This window comes from Halichondria panicea, chromosome 2 (assembly GCF_963675165.1).
Source record: "Halichondria panicea chromosome 2, odHalPani1.1, whole genome shotgun sequence".
NCBI classification, from domain to species: domain Eukaryota; kingdom Metazoa; phylum Porifera; class Demospongiae; order Suberitida; family Halichondriidae; genus Halichondria; species Halichondria panicea.
Window position 1 is genome coordinate 6,664,427 of NC_087378.1, and position 16,770 is coordinate 6,681,196.

Below are 16,770 nucleotides of genomic sequence, written 5' to 3' on the forward strand. Positions count from 1 at the left end.
TTCGATTCCAGACCGCAGAGAAGGGAGAAAGACCTGCAAAAAAACGGGCCTGGAATCCGAGGCTAATGTAGCTGTATAGCAAAACCTGGATCACCTGATCTTTGATGGCTAGGAGCTCGTTCATTGTCTTGCCGTGTTGGGACAGCTCCCTCTGATAGTTGGACATTGTTTCAGATGCTGACTCAGCATATTTGGCAGCATCTCCTCGAACCTCCGTCAAGTCGTGACAAGTTGTAGATAGTTCCAATTGGAGAGCACCTTTATCGGAAGTCAAACTTGATATCTGAGCCTCTAGTGCAGACACCTAAAGCACAAGTGTAACACACATGCACAACACATCGTTGCTATTGACGTACCTGTTTTTGTTTCTCTTCCGAGAGTTGCTGTAACTCATTATCCACTTTATTCTTTGCAGCCTCCAGTTGCCCCACCCTCTCAGTCAGCTCCTGCTCTCGCTGCTGAGAGGAGGTCTGAGCCGCCTCCATCTTGTTCCTAGTGGGAAGAATATCATACATCAATAAGTACATGTATATAGAATTGGGCCTATTTATCTCCGTTTTGATTTCTGAAAAATTATTCTTTTCAGCAGTAGTTTCCCGTCACTTACTTGAATTCCTCAGTGGTTGTGTTGAGCTCGGTTAGTTGTGTCTCGTACGCCTGGCTCATATTCTTGTACTCTTCAGCTTGCTTCTTGGACGACACCAACTGACCTTCTAAACCTTGAACCTTGACTTTAGCATCAGCCAGCTGTCGCTCTAGGATTCGTATTCTCCCACGGAAATCACTGCCAGCATCGTCCTCAAGACGCAGAATCTGGGGGCAGGATTTCATGTAATTAGGGATCCCCGTGTCATAATAAGAGACAGATGATCGATCACTCAGTACTACAATTATATAGCACACAAGTTTAATGATACATACTGTCAGCTCGTGCTAAGTAAGCTCTAAGGTAACGCTAGCTTGGAAGATAATACATGATTGTGCATTGTATTGAAGCTTGATACACACCGGTGTGTGCAGCAATGATGCTCGTATATACTACACTGTGCACTCCCACCTTATCAGTGGCCTCCTGCAGCTGTGTCTGTCGCTCATCCAACTGGCTCCTGAGAGTCTGTAGTTCCGCCCTCAGAGTACCCCCCTCATCCTCGGCAGCTGTCAGTCTCTCATCCACCGATGCCTTGGCCTCCTTCAGTGAGCCCAATCTACCCTCAAGGTCTTTCACCTAGGGGGGGGTGGGGTGGTACTAGTCAATACAGCACAAATTCCAACCCCCCCCCCACACACACACACACACCTGCATCTCATAGGCCTCCCTGGTCTTGATCCTGCGGTCCTCCTCCGAATGCAGCCTCTCTTTGGCGAGGGCCAGTTCCCTCTCCAACCCCTCGATCTGGGACCCTAGTCTGGCACGTGTCTCAAACTCGCTCTTCTCCAGGTTGTTCTGGATTGACTGGAGGTTCGTCAGCAGCACCTGTCACAATGTGTGTGTGTGGGTGGGGAGGTTATAGAAATTCACAGTCATAAACATAGATCATCTAAGGCATAAAACCGAGCACATGTATGCAATACAATACACAGCATACACAAACTACAATGCATTATAGAATTAGTACACTGTAGAAATATTCTCACACGTGGGATTCCCTAACTGCAGTAAGACCCTCCCCCCCAGTGTAGTAAGACCCCACAGTGTACCTGTAGGATACCCTAACTGCAGTAAGACCCTCCCCCCCCAGTGTAGTAAGACCCCCACAGTGTACCTGTACATACCTAACTGCAGTAAGACCCTCCCCCCCAGTGTAGTAAGACCCCACAGTGTACCTGTACCAAACCCTAACTGCAGTAAGACCCTCCCCCCCCCCAGTGTAGTAAGACCCCCACAGTGTACCTGTACATACCCTAACTGCATTAAGACCCTCCCCCCAGTGTAGTAAGACCCCACAGTGTAGTATATACCCTAACTGCAGTAAGACCCCCCCAGTGTAGTAAGACCCCACCTGATGTCCTCGTTGCTCCCTCAGCAGCTCCTCATAGAGACTCCTTGCTCTCTTCTCACCTGACTCCAGGAGGTCACGCTCAGCCTTCATTGTGTGCACGGCCACCTCAGCCTTTGACAGCTTTTCTCTGGAGGAGAGCAGCTCATGAGTGGTTGTGTTGATGGCTGCCTGATGTGAGGACAGGGCGTTGCTTAGTTGCAGGTTTTTGGATCGCAGTGCTTCCAGTTCTCTCTTGATGGAGGAGGTCTGGTTGTCAAGGAGCTTGTAACGATCGTTGGCATGCTCCAACTGAACAGAAAGGGAAAATAGATATAAAGGTATCGCAAAATGAATTGGGTATGTATACAGGGAAAGTCATTAAGTTGTGACGAACACAAATACAACACAGTACCAGGTCACGCATGGGAGTGTGGAATCACCCCCCCCCCCCCCCCTCCCAACATACTTTAAGGTTTTAATTACGGGGAAAGGGAACTAATTCCACACTAAATACAATATACTGACATGCCTCAGCTATCAGAACAATACCTTGGATGCAAGTTTGGCATTCTCCAGTCTAAGCTCTGAGCATTTATCTCTTGTCTCCTCCACCTGGCTCGTTAACATCTTGTCGTTTGTAACCTTCTCCTTACGATACGCCTCAAACTGTTCCTTGAGCTCTTTGAGCTCATTGGTCAGCTCCTGGTTGCCATGCCCACCATCCCCTCGGCTTTCCTCGCGCACACTGTCAGTGGGAAGGGGTGTGGCTTGTGCCAGGAGGGTGCGGTACATGTCACGTTGTTGAACGATAGATTTGACCATTTCTGTCTGCCTCTCCCTCGACAGCTGCAACTCACGCACCTCTTCCAGAGCCTCGTCCAGCTGGGACCTAAGAGCCTGTGGTCATGTGTGTGTGTGTGTGTGTGTGTGTGTGTATGTGTGGTGGGAGGAGGAGGGCTATTAGTAGAGCACAAACATGTACACAGAATACATTTTCATTTTCTTGTGGTATGACCAGCAAACATCTTGAATACATCAACTCTACACCTCACAGCCCCACTATCCTCACACCATCACTAGCCTCACACCCTCACTAGCCTCACATCCTCACTATCCTCACACCCCCGTCTCACCTGTGTCCGCTGGTCGAGGGTCTCCTTCTCCTGTTGTTCGTTCTGTTCCCCCAGTTCCCGTACCACACTCAGCAGTCGCTGGTTCTGCTCTTGTAGCTCCTCGATGGACCTGAACTCTACGAGCTGGCGGGTGATCATCTGGGAGGAGCTCGATATGTCACTACTGCTCACATCCATGTGATAGTCATGTGACACCATACTAGAACTAGCCACACCCCCACGGGCCTCCTCACACTCCTTGAGCAAGATCTGTATTTACAGTTAGACAAAATAAATGTTAGTGTCTACAGAGTGGTACTTAATAATCTTTATCAACATTTTATACTGCTCCAAGTAATCCCAAAACACATTTTTAAATGGAACTACACCGCAGTTTGAGACCAGATAACCAAACCACACCCTCCTCACCTTAACCTGGCGTCCCAGGTCAGTGGTGAGTGCTTTGAGTCGCTCCTTCTCGCGCAGTGTCCCCCGGTATTGTCTCACTGAGTCATCCCCCTCTAGCCTCAGGCTCTCACACTCGTCCATTAGGGCGTCCAGTTTCTGGTTGAGACTAGAGACGGTGTGGACAGAGCTGTCGTAGTCTCGCCGCAACTTCTGGAGGGCGGGTGTCTTCTCTGAGAGCTCCTGCACAATCTGATCGATGTAGTTGTTGAGTCTCAGGTTCTCCTGCCGAGCTTGCTCCAACTCCTCACACACCTATTGGAATGGAGGGGGGTTAGTGCATTGATTAATAAGTTCGTCTGTAGCACCTACATGTACTTGTATTGCTATGATAACGAACAGTACTCAAGAAAAAGCTCAATCCCTCCCCTCCCCCGTATTCAGACATAGACCTAAGCAACCATAAATAGATAGGTGGCCACATCAAAGCAATTTGTATACAGGGCTAGAAAAGAAGTACTCAAAAGCCTTTCACTGAGACTACAATGTACTTCCTAGACTAACCTGAATGTGCTCAGAGTAGATCTGTGTGAGCGACTTGCCAGACTTGAGCAGGGCACTTGCTTTAGCAGCAGCTGGCGAGAGAGAGAGCACCTCTTGGTCCGACAGAGATCCCCTATACTGACGCATAGAGGTTAAGAGGTCATTTGCACGAGAGAGCTCCTGTTTCTTAGAGGCCAGACTTGTAGAGAGGTCCCGTTCCACTCTCTCACCCCTGCAGGGGGAAACATATACCATAAAGTACATTGAAGCCTCCAAATAAAGAACTTTGGGAGCAGCTATTTTGTCCTTATAGAGAGGCTTTCCTTTGGGGGTAGTAGTTAAAAAACACTATATAAATTGGTGCCATGGACAGTGCCTTTATGAAAAGTAGCCCTTTGGTGGGAGGATGCATTGTAAGTACAGTCGTGTGAAGTAGCTCGGCTACCTTTGTCTGCCTGTAACTACAGCCTAAAGTCAAATTGTACGTATTAATGATAATGTTCTTACTTGTCGAACTCAACGTCCAGCTGAGCCTGCAGCTGTTCCTTCTCCTCAGAGAGTGTTTCCAATAGCGACTGCAACCTCTCCACTCCAGAGAGCAGCTCACTCACTCGACTCTCAGCATCAACACTGGCGCTCTTGTATAGCTCCGTCAGTTTAGCCTGAGGGGGATTCACGTAAGTGAAGTGATGTCATGCTCTATCTTAACAAGAATACATTTCACAATCCCACAAAATAATTTCATGCTCAACAAAACTGCAATAAATTCGTCACGAAACCCTCATAATCAAAATACTTATTAGACCAACTCCCTTAACCAAAATATTTGTCTACACGTGATATTGTATAACAAAATTGCTCAAACAACACATTACAAGCTACAAAAATGTTCATAGTTCAGGCAAAGTAATCAGCTAGTGTTCTCATTCCATAAGAGATTTGACCAAAGCCAGGAGCAAATTCTTTCGCTTGATTGAAAAATGAAAGTTGAATTTGAGCTTAAAATCAGGATAATTATAAAAGAGTTGGGCATTCATTTGCCAGGCATCGCCGACCTTCTTTGCATCGAGAATTTTAGGATACAGAGGGGCATTTTTATACTTATTATAATTTGCTTTAAACCATATGCGTAACTCATCAACATTCTCCTCGGAGAGCGTGTACAAGTTCGGGAGTCCAACATTAAGCAATACTGCATGTATATGACTTTATTAGATTCGGTCTAGCTCCAGCATCAGTTTTAATAAACTCGTCTTTGATGTTAGGTCTATTATCAATGGCTTTCTTGTAATCTTGCCAGCTCATATCGATAGCGCGTTTCACATCTTTCAGACTAAGCCTGAAGTTATTGGCCCGCCCGGTGGCAAGACACATGGCTCCAACCAGCAGTAACAGTAGACCACCCTTCATTCTCGAGCTCAGGCCAATTCAATAGTTTTGAAGTTGCAGTATTTCAGCAGTACGGTTGAGATTTGCTTGTTACACTGGTAAAAACCTGCATTCTTATAGTGCTCATCTCTGTGAACACTGAAAACTGTTTTAGTAGACAGTGACCTCTTATCTACTTACAAGTGTCACCAGGAGAGGCTTCTGTTGCTAGACAAGTGCACCGTAGTCTCCTGACAAAACCTCTAAAAACTTTCAGTTACGCAATAGCCTATTATATACATGTACATGTAAAACATAGTGACGTGCATTTATAGTTGGTGGGTCATTGTTTATCCTTGGTGCGCATGCGAGGTATACGATAGTGTGTTTGTGTGTCTGTGACTGTGTGTCTGTATGTAGACTGCTACAGCTGCTCAAGGATCAATGAAGTTCAAGAAGAGTTTCTATAGGCTTCTAGTCATGTTTTATTACATTTTAATTCGTAGATTTGCAAAATAATGCTTCGTTCTCGAGTTATGCTCACTGGAATGTCATTGCAGCCTTTTCAGAAGAGTGCGTAGAAAAACTTGTCCATGGAGTGTTGCTACTCTACTTAGTAGTTAGCTCTGCACTAGAAAGCTTGGCTGCAAGAGTGAGAAGAGAGCTACAAGACTCTGCTGATGCAGCCATCAATTTAGACTTGAACTTTTGGCATCGATCGTTTTTAATAAAAATCGTGGTTGATCATTACCCACTCTTCTTTGAGTTTCCCTGTGATTCTGGATTCTGCCTGCATGCAGCAAAATCAAAAATGTTCATCATGTGATATCATGTGCGTATAAAAGCTATTAGTAGCTTTATGTTATGTAGCTTTGGCACCTCCACCGAGGCATCAGCACCTGTGGTGCTTTCATTTGAATAGAGTCTCGATGGCAACATTGGCGGTGTGAAGTTAGTTATCAACCATTCAAGCGGTGAACATTTTTATAAACGGTGAAAGGCAATTCCACAATATTCATTTGGACTACAAACCCCGAAGAATAAGGGGCTTCCATAATTATTATTGCCTATAATAAAGGTAATTTATAGGGCCTTTGTAATGCTGCCAGAGAGATTAAGACCACTACATGGGCTAGCTATACAGTTAGACTGGTACAGCTAGCAAAAGCCAAACAAAAGTAAAATGTGATGGAGCTTCATCATGAGAATTGTGTAGACCAGTGGGTGTCACTGTTAATTTATGGAACATGTGTCAGTGGATTATACATCTACTCCATTAATTTTGAAGCTTATTGCCTGCCCAGTGAGTGGACAGGTCAAAGCAATCCAGCTAACTCTGTATATGGCATGTTGCATCACTACCATAACAAGCATATAGCAATATATGGCATTTGCACTGTAGATTTCGTGCAAAAAAATCTGCTTTTGGGTGCCCCACCCTCCTACCCACTAGTTGTGGGAAGAAAACCTAAGAATTTACTATGGAATTCAGCAAAACTAATGAATTCACTAAAATTCACTCAAAACACGTGTCTTTTATTACGAACAACTTGACAAATCAGAAGACTTTGACGTCATTGGACAACAAGTTAGTTATTGCAGGCACCCTCGTGCAACATACCATATATTGCACTAGAGCAACATAATGCCCGAGGGCCGCAGCTCCAGTGCAATATAATAATGGCATGTTACGCTCGTGCTGGGCAATAACTAATACATACAGGTACACAGCATTCAACAATAATAATACTTATAATAGGCTAACTATACATATCTAACACATAGTTATTATACACACACAATAAGTATATACATTGAAAGAACACAGTGTACACTATTAAATTTCACTTCAAAAAGCAACAACACTAACACTATCAAACAACCGCACACAATTCATTGTCAGTAAATATACAGTCTACAACTAACAGTTTCTATTTCCTTTATTTCTATACTGTCAGTAGAGGCGATAGTCTACAGGGCTATAACAGTCTAATGAATAAGATGAGCCAACAGCTTCAGCAGGAGAGATGATTTGTTCCCACTAGCCACATGGAAGGATAATCGAAACTCATAGTTATTAGAGGGGGCCTTCCAGGGAATATACACAAACTTATGACCATTAACTAGTCGAGGAGATACACCAATAGTACCAGAGCCAGGCATACTACTTTTAGGCGTTTCCAGTACATTTTCGATTATTGAAAAATCTGATTCTTTAACAAGGAACTTGTCGTGTGCCTCAGCCGTGAATATCTTTACCGTATCCTCGATAATGTACGACAATTCCAAGTCATTGTTTTGAATCTTGAACAAAGAGTATGGGTGGTGTAAATCATTCAGCTGATTGCCGTTTTCGGTGAATTTTTTGAAACGGTTAAAAGCTGCTGTCACCACCTGGATAATATCTGGTGGACGTAAGATGACGCTAGGCATAGGTACTGGTACCAGGTAGTCAGAGATACAAGGGAAGCTGAAGGTGAACTTGTAGAAATTATTGAAGGCCCTGCCCTGAGGCCACTTGAGGGAAACACTCGAGCGAGTGTCCGTTGGTTGGGTAACCTCAATTTTATTGACTAGCGATAAAATATTCTCAGTATTTTCTTGGAACACTTCCTTCAGTTGTGCGAGTTGAGATTGCTCGACGACGAATCCATCGGGCACGATCACTTTATAGAGTCTCTGTTCATCAATTATCATGTAATCCAGCTTCATCCGTTTGCCTTGTATTACGTGGAGTGTGAAAGTCGATGGCACACCGGGGGCTGGTATGTTGCCACGTTCTGAGAACTTCTTGTACCTGTTGAGAGCTGTTTTAAACAGCTCCGAAATCTCGTCATTTGTGAAGATGGTCTGCTCAGCTAGTGTGAAGCTGACACACAGCACAACTAATAGTAGAGTACGAACAACCATTTTTTTGCCTTCTCACTTCTACTTTTGAAGCTGTCTCTATAGGTCTACGTGGTGCTCAGCTATAGACACGATATAAGGCTACACAGTCATACACTTTTATATGCACGGAACAAGTAGAATTTCCTTGGCATTGAGTTAGCAATTAAGGGCATTGTTCACAGACTATACCCACTTCCATACTGAAGCAACACACACACTCAATAGAGAACTATAGCAGCGAAAACAGAAGTTTGGATACACCAGGTACATTAGCAATACTGTGCATGTCATTTGCACTGTGACAAATTAAGTTATAACATGGGCACGAGGGATTGTATGGTGTATTGCACTGAAGCACGAGGGTGAGGGCAATATACACCATGCATCCCGAGTGCACGTGTCATAACTAGTTTATATCCCTAGCAACACAACATACACCGCAGCTTCTACTGAAAGAGCTGAAAAGACTAGTCCCAGCTTCTTGCATCTCTGCTCAAAGACACCAGTATCTAACCATTCAACATTGCTATCATTGGCACAATGAATGGCTTGACTCACAAAACGTCGGGCTCCTCGCTAGACAAGATTAAAGTAGCCCCACCCTCACCCCCCCCCCCCGAACACTGCAAAACTTCAACGATGCAAAACAGCCCCACCCCAAAGCTGCAATGCAACTCAAGCAGCCCCACCCCAAACTCTGCTGCTCCCCTGCAAAACAGCCACTCCCCAATTAACGGCCAACTCCAACAAATGCCTTCAATGCTAACGAGTACGAGTAGTGTGCTAGGTTGAAGCGGACAGTAAAGACTGGACAAAACTAGATACTTTTACTGGAAGCCTTGCTATGTGGTATTTATTTTTAAAAATACCACGTATATCACAAGGCTTTGCGGTCAGTGCAGAATGAGATTTAGTGCATTATGGTGCATATTACACATAGCAACGGGATATAACTAGCTATATACACATGTAACATAGGCCATAGGCTGTCCCACAGTTGCTTGTTTTCCATGCTTTTTGGCCCGCCAATCCTATACATAGCAACTATGTTTTTATGGTCTATACAGTGTACAATATATTCAGTTCAAAAGCGACATTCGATATAAATTGCACACAGTTACACAATCTATATATAATTAGTATACATGCAGTCAAAGGTATATATCTAATGAATAAGATGAGCCAACAGCTTCAGCAGGAGAGAGGATTTGTGCCCACTATCCACATGGAAGGATAATCGAAACTCATAGTTATTAGAGGGGGCCTTCCAGTGAATATACACAAACTTATGACCATTAACTAGTCGAGGAGATACACCAATAGTACCAGAGTCAGGCATACTACTTTTAGGCGTTTCCAGTGCATTTTCGATTATTGAAAAATCTGATTCTTTAACAAGGAACTTGTCGTGTGCCTCAGCCGTGAATATCTTCTCTGCATCATCGATTATGTAGGACAATTGCAAGTCGTTGTTTTGAATCTTTAATACGTTTTGAAAATTGAACAAAGAGTATGGTTTTGCATTACCCAGCTGGTTGACAAAATCGGTGAATTCTTTGAAACGATTAAAAGCTTCTGTCACCACCGTGATGATATCTAGTTGACTTAAAACGATGTTAGGGGCTGGTTTGCGGTACTTAGAGATAATAGGGAAGCTAAAGTCGAACTCATAGAGTTTATTGAAGGGAGTGCTCTGAGGCCACTTGAGGGAAACTCTCAAGCGAGTGCCCGTCGGTTGGGTAACCTCTATTTCCTTGACCAAAAGTAAAATTTCTTTAGCTGTTTCTTGAAATACCCCCTTCAGATCTGCGAGTTGAGATTGCTCGACGACAAATTCATCTGGCACGATCACTTTGTAGAGCTTCAGTGTATCAATTACATGTAGTACGTAGTCCAGCTTCATCAGTTTGCCTTGTATTATGTGACGTGTGAAAGTCGATGGCACACCGGGGGCTGGTATGTTGCCACGTTCTGAGAACTTCTTGTACCTGTTGAGAGCCGTTTTAAACAGCTCCGAAATCTCGTCATTTGTGAAGATGGTCTGCTCAGCTAGTGTGAAGCTGACACACAGCACAACTAATACTAGAGTACGAACAACCATTACTTTGCCTTCTCACTTCTACTTTTGAAGCTGTCTCTATAGGTCTATGTGATGCTCAGTTATATACAATAAATATAGCTACACATTTATGTTTGTGCAAGGAAATAAGAGGTAGAATTTCCTTGGCATTGAGTTAGCAATTAAGGACATTGTTCACAGACTATACCTACTTCCATACTGAAGCAACACACACACACTCAATAGAGAACTATAGCAGCAGAAACAGATCAACAAACACTAATTTTAGCCACTGTGTAACAGCTGGTACATGGCCATAATTATGCTACCATTAGCAATACTGTGCATGTAATTTACGTTGTGACGAATTAACTAGCTATATACATGTAACATAGGCTGTCCCACGCTTGCTTGTTTCCATGCTTTTTGGCCCGCCAATCTTTCAACTTTTATATACATGTGTTTGGTCTACAACTAATAGTAGAATACGAACAACCATTGCAGCTGTCTCTATAGGTCTAAGTGATGCTCAGCTATAGACACGATAAGGCACATACTTCTATGTGCGGCATTGAGTTAGTAATTAAGGACATTGTCCACAGACTATACCTACTTCCATACTGAAGCAACACACACACTCAATAGATAACTATAACAGAAGAAACAGAAATTTGGCTACAACTGGTACATTGTCATTTACGTTGATAAAATAACTAGCTATATAATTATACATGTAACATAGGCTGTCCCATCGCTTGCTTGTTTCCATGCTTTTTGGCCCACCAATCCTATAATTATATAGCAACTATGTCTATACAGTCAGTGTACAATTCAGTTCAAAAGCAACATTCGATATAAATTGCACACAGTTACACAATCTATATATAATTAGTATGCATGCAGTCAAAGGTATATATCTAATGAATAAGATGAGCCAACAGCTTCAGCAGGAGAGAGGATTTGTGCCCACTAGCCACATGGAAGGATAATCGAAACTCATAGTTATTAGAGGGGGCCTTCCAGGGAATATACACAAACTTATGACCATTAACTAGTCGAGGAGATACACCAATAGTACCAGAGCCAGGCATACTACTTTTAGGCGTTTCCAGTACATTTTTGATTCTTGAAATTTCTGACTCTTTAACAAGGAAGTTGTCAGGTACCTCAGCCGTGAATATCTTCTCTGCATCATCGATTATGTAGGACAATTGCAAGTCGTTGTTTTGAAACTCGAACAAAGAGTATGGTTTTGCACTACCCAGCTGATTGCCAGAATTGGTGAATTCTTTGAAACAATCAAAAGCTGCTGTCACCACCTGGATAAAATCTGGTGGACGTAAAATGATGTTAGGGGCTGGTTTGCGGTACTGATCAGAGATAATAGGAAAGCTAAAGTCGAACTCATGGAGTTTATTGAAGGGAGTGCTCTGAGGCCACTTGAGGGAAACTCTCAAGCGAGTGCCCGTCGGTTGGGAAACCTCTATTTCCTTGACCAAAAGTAAAATTTCCTTAGCTGTTTCCTGAAACACCCCCTTCAGATCTGCGACTTGAGATTGCTCGACGACGAATTCATCTGGCACGATCACTTTGTAGAGCTTCAGTACATCAATTAGTATGTAGTCCAGCTTCATCAGTTTGCCTTGTATTATGTGGCGTGTGAAAGTCGATGGCACATCGGGGGCTGGTATGTTACCACGTTCTGAGAACTTCTTGTACCTGTTGAGAGCCGTTTTAAACAGCTCCGAAATCTCGTCATTTGTGAAGATGGTCTGCTCAGCTAGTGTGAAGCTGACACACAGCACAACTAATAGTAGAGTACGAACAACCATTTCTTTGCCTTCTCACTTCTACTTTTGAAGCTGTCTCTATAGGTCTACGTGGTGCTCAGCTATATACACGATATAAGGCTACACAGCCACACACTTTTATGTGCACGGAACAAGTAGAATTTCCTTGGCATTGAGTTAGTAATTAAGGGCATTGTTCACAAACTATACCTACTTCCATACTGAAGCAACACACACACTCAATAGAGAACTATAGCAGCAGAAACAGATCAACAAACATTCAGCTACTGCTAGTCTATCTATATAGTGCAGCCGATAAATATTTAACCAACTGCATGTTTTAAGGTGAATGAAATGTTTAGAGACAACAGATATCTAGCTTAGCACACTATCAAAGTACACGATGAAATAAGTTTTTTTATGAGATTCATAATGCGTATTATTACCAGCGCAGACATAATTTACCATTACTACTAAAAATTAGATATTGTAGTGTAGTGCAGCATTTGCAGACACACATGGATGCGGTGAGGCATCAGCAAAAGCTAATAATCAACAATTCACCATGTTCCTTTAATCCACAACAAAATGCATGAGGTTACAGTTAAGTTTACACACGTTAGGTTAATCGCTATAATTATTATTACACAAAAATTAATGCTATGACAGTATGATATCATCGTTGTTAGAAGAGCACTAAGTATATAGCTACTCTATTAAACTGGCTTAACATATTCAGAATGTTCATAGAAGTCGACTCCTTCTTAATCGGGATGAACAGACTAAAGTTGGCGCCACCAATCCTCTGCAGGAACATGTTCAGTTTGTCATCTTTGGATGTCAACACACGATCTCCAGCCTGATGTTCTGACTAGCCGCGGCTTGAAAATACGTCATCATATCTGCTGAGAGAGAGTCTGGGAGGACGTACTCTGTTCTCACCTCACACACAAAACACCCACACACTTGAGGAGAACGTCTGATTTACCCGGGTCTGGTTTACTCTCGATGAACGCTTCGTATTTCTTCCAAGCGATATCGACTATTGACTCGGCAAAATCCTTGGTCAGAAGTGTTTCTCCTCTTGCCCCCAGAACAGATATAGCTACCAGAAGGATCAAACAGTTAGCATTCATTGCAAAAGAGCTAATCAACTTTTCGGTGCATCTAAACGCAAGCTCAAATCTAGACCACCTGGCATGGGTTTATTTATATACCTACCGAGAGCTATATACATGCTTCACACACATACAGGTAAGACTTCCGTTTAGAACATTTTCAAGCACTTACACTAGTGTAGCTTATACATACCATTGTACAATGTCCTATTTGAAACACCAACGTTTACACTATCCATACAACAACAACTATCAAACAATGAGTTCATAAATTTTAATATCCTTTCAATGAATCACACATTAAAAACATACAATGTAGCTATTACAAATCATCGCTCGATACAATAGCTATCATGAGTATAGGATGCCGTATGACTTGAATGATCCCTAAAAAGCTGAATGCTAACCAGTGCCGGCCACTCAGTCTGTATAGGTATAAGGGGTACTCTCTGGGGAGGGGGGGTAGCATCGAGTCATGCACTATTTATCAGTAAGGGGGTCCTCTCCGGGGGGTGGGGGGGGTAAGCATCGAGTCATGCACTGTTTATCAGTAGGGGGTTCCTCTCCAGGGGGGTGGGGGGGGGGGTAAGCATCGAGTCATGCACTGTTTATCTATCTATACTGTCATACATGCATGTACATAACACAAAGAGAGCAAATGTTTTTAGGACCATACCATACAGATTCTAATACTGCAACTCTATGTGACACTTGGGTAATTCACCTTTACAACATAATTATTGAACACATGTATACATGTAGTCTCACAAAACAGAAATTAAATTCTTATTTTAGTGTCGGCCTTATTTAGAATCTATACGATAGGCACTTCAATAAACATACAGTTTAATGCACGCAGTAGTTAGTACACCGTCGATCTTTAAATTTTCAGTAGCATATTATATTTTTCATATGCAAGCGGTTTAACAAGACACATCCATTCATAAAAGCCGACACTGTCAATTAAAGTCATACGTAGTACTCAAGCACTTATAAAGATACCAATGTACCTGTTGTGCCAGCTCTCTCCTGAGGTGCTCCTCTAGAGTGGCTGTCTCCTCTTTCTCTACCCTGCTCTTGTTCAGTGACTCCTCGGTCTGACTCGCTAGACGAGAGTACGCTTCACGTTGGTCTTCCAGCAGGGAGGAGAGATGCTTCACCTAGTGCAATAAGACTGGGTAACACAGCATTCGATATCTAAGGATGTATATACATCATGTATGCACAATATAACCATGAGAACAAAAGATCTATGACACCATAAACAAGACATTTGTATCTGAGGCATCCTTAGAATGTCTATGACTATATCTAAGGTTATGTAATGTATGGACATGTGATAGCCTGTACAGGAAGAAAGACATGTCCATCAGAACCTCAATGAGGAATCAAGCACACACAAACACACCTCATCTTGTTTCTGAGCCAGTTTGGACTCCAGCTCTGACAGAGAGGACACCTTCTCTTTCCGTAGACTGAGTAACTGCTCTGACTTGTCTCGAAGCTCTGACGAAAGCCACTCATTCTGTGATTTGAAGAGTGTCTTCTCTTGTTGTAAAAGCTGTTCTTTGAGTCGTAGCGAAGATTCCTGTACTGCTAGCTCGTCCAATCTGGAGAGGAAGGAGCGGGAGTAAGTGCATGTGTACATTAAACTACTGTAATCAAGAAAGCTTCTAAAGTATAATTTGCAGAGAATGATACGTACAGTTGCACAACGAAAAGATTCTTTCCACAAAATAAAGTTGTAAGCTATAATCATTCTTATGCAAGGAGGACTGACGTTGATTGGAACTCTGACTTCTTGGCTGAGGTGATCTCCAGCTGTGAGGACAAACTCTTCCACTCCTCTGCCAGTCGCGATATCTCATGTTGTCGTCTGTCTAATATTCTGAGTAGTTCTTGTCTATCGGCCCCGGGGACTTCTGGAGGAGGTAGGGAGAGCTCTGCCACTCTCTCACGGCTGCCGGTCAGCTCCGTCTCCATTAGCTCTAACTGCTGCTCTGTAGGGAGAGGAAACACAGGAGCAAACTTTGATTCAATGTTCTGGAATTACACAAATGCTACGTGTAGACTACCGTTAAATATAATTGATGTAAGGCGACAGTTTGCGAGACTATGTGTGCACAAGCAATGTGGCTAAATTATGGGCGAAATGTCCATCATTTAGAATCTATAAGACTATGCTTTGTTTAATCATACATACTGATTAGCGTCATTAATCAGCTAGCTATGCAAAAGAGGCAGACAGCGATGTCTATGCCTCACTCTACTGACACCATGCAATCACTGGTACCCTACAGCATAGTGTGTACACTCACTGGCATTCTCAAGTTCACTCCTCAGCTGCTCATTCAGTTCATCAGACTCCTCCAAATCTCTATGTTTGGTTTGCAGGCTCTCCTCCAACTCATTCAGATCTTGTCCTGTACAATCAAAGCAGATGTACGTGTCATATGTTACTATATTACACATTATAACCAGGGGCAACACTGTGCATGCATACACGATGTACAGTTATGTAATTAAGAGCACAGGTTATAATTATGTACAACAAAAGCTACTTAATTGTGACTGTAACTTTAGATTTGTCGAAAATGCATACTTCTGCTACAGTCGGTCAATCCGTTATTCCCACCACGTGCAGTTACATATAACATTATAAAGAATACACATTTTAAGTTAAGTTTCTCGGCAAGACTTGAATCTCTACTGGTACTCTAGCTACACTCACTTGTTTCTTCCAGCTCTCCCTGTGCCGTCTCCAGAGCTTCCCACGTCTCTTCAAAAGTCTGTGTCATCTCTCTGGACGCTTTCTGCATATCTTCTATAGTCTGCTGGGACTGAACCAAAGATTGCTGTGATTGTTCTAAAGTTTGCAGTGTCTCCTCCAAAGCTTGCTGCTTCTCTTCCAAGGATTGCTCAGATTGTTCTAAAGCTTTCTGTGTCTCCTCCAGAGCTTGCTGTTTCACTTCCAAAGATTGCTCTGATTGTTCTAAAGCTTTCTGTGTCTCCTCCAGAGCTTGCTGTTTCACTTCCAAAGATTGCTCTGATTGTTCTGAAGCTTGCCGCGGCTCTTCTGATGCTTCTCCCTCTCTCTCCAGCTCAGCCTGTGCATATCGTGATATCGTGATCTGTAGCTCATTTCGAAGAGTCGACTCCTGGTCCAACGTCTGGGTCTGCTCACCAATCAGATGTGTAAGCTCCCTAATCTGCTGGTCCTTCTCTTCTGCAGAGAAATAGTGCACAAGATATTACAAGGCATGCCTTAATTAGTAAAGGGTTTTCCTATTACAAGGCTAGAGCTTGAAAAATTTGTCAGCGGGTTATTTTCGTATACATGTAGTAGAAATGTTGTATATTTTGTTTGTAGAGCATCATACGAAAATGAAATTATTCTATCATATTCAACGCTGAACCCCCCTGAGCTATACGAATAAAATGTGATCGGGCAATTCAAAAATTTGCACCAACGAAAATTACCCGCTATACGTTAACTACGGCTTGTGC

At 43.0% G+C, this 16,770-nt stretch overlaps 4 protein-coding genes across 6 annotated transcripts in view; all 4 read right to left on the reverse strand.

Annotated features, from left to right (window-relative positions):
* LOC135331078 (nucleoprotein TPR-like) overlaps window positions 1-16,770 on the reverse strand; it is a 29,822-nt gene that overhangs the window by 12,609 nt on the left and 443 nt on the right. For all 3 annotated transcript variants that reach the window (XM_064526118.1, XM_064526117.1, XM_064526116.1), the window contains exons 2-17: window positions 15,995-16,489; window positions 15,582-15,686; window positions 15,044-15,263; window positions 14,672-14,873; window positions 14,274-14,423; window positions 4,547-4,701; window positions 4,061-4,271; window positions 3,521-3,811; window positions 3,113-3,361; window positions 2,529-2,876; window positions 2,001-2,288; window positions 1,298-1,474; window positions 1,058-1,225; window positions 608-813; window positions 357-492; window positions 95-304 (exon numbers count right to left, since the gene is read on the reverse strand). In XM_064526118.1, coding sequence (XP_064382188.1) covers window positions 95-304; window positions 357-492; window positions 608-813; window positions 1,058-1,225; window positions 1,298-1,474; window positions 2,001-2,288; window positions 2,529-2,876; window positions 3,113-3,361; window positions 3,521-3,811; window positions 4,061-4,271; window positions 4,547-4,701; window positions 14,274-14,423; window positions 14,672-14,873; window positions 15,044-15,263; window positions 15,582-15,686; window positions 15,995-16,489 — 3,611 coding nt within the window. The remainder of the gene's footprint in view (window positions 1-94; window positions 305-356; window positions 493-607; window positions 814-1,057; window positions 1,226-1,297; window positions 1,475-2,000; window positions 2,289-2,528; window positions 2,877-3,112; window positions 3,362-3,520; window positions 3,812-4,060; window positions 4,272-4,546; window positions 4,702-14,273; window positions 14,424-14,671; window positions 14,874-15,043; window positions 15,264-15,581; window positions 15,687-15,994; window positions 16,490-16,770) is intronic.
* On the reverse strand, window positions 6,700-8,879 carry LOC135331085 (uncharacterized). Its single transcript, XM_064526130.1, has one exon. It carries the CDS (start codon window positions 8,315-8,317, stop codon window positions 7,397-7,399), a length of 921 nt encoding a protein of 306 aa, XP_064382200.1. The 5' UTR covers window positions 8,318-8,879; the 3' UTR covers window positions 6,700-7,396.
* LOC135331084 (uncharacterized) lies at window positions 9,462-10,397 on the reverse strand. The gene has a single exon (XM_064526129.1). It carries the CDS (start codon window positions 10,395-10,397, stop codon window positions 9,462-9,464), a length of 936 nt encoding a protein of 311 aa, XP_064382199.1.
* On the reverse strand, window positions 11,273-12,187 carry LOC135331086 (uncharacterized). Its single transcript, XM_064526131.1, has one exon. It carries the CDS (start codon window positions 12,185-12,187, stop codon window positions 11,273-11,275), a length of 915 nt encoding a protein of 304 aa, XP_064382201.1.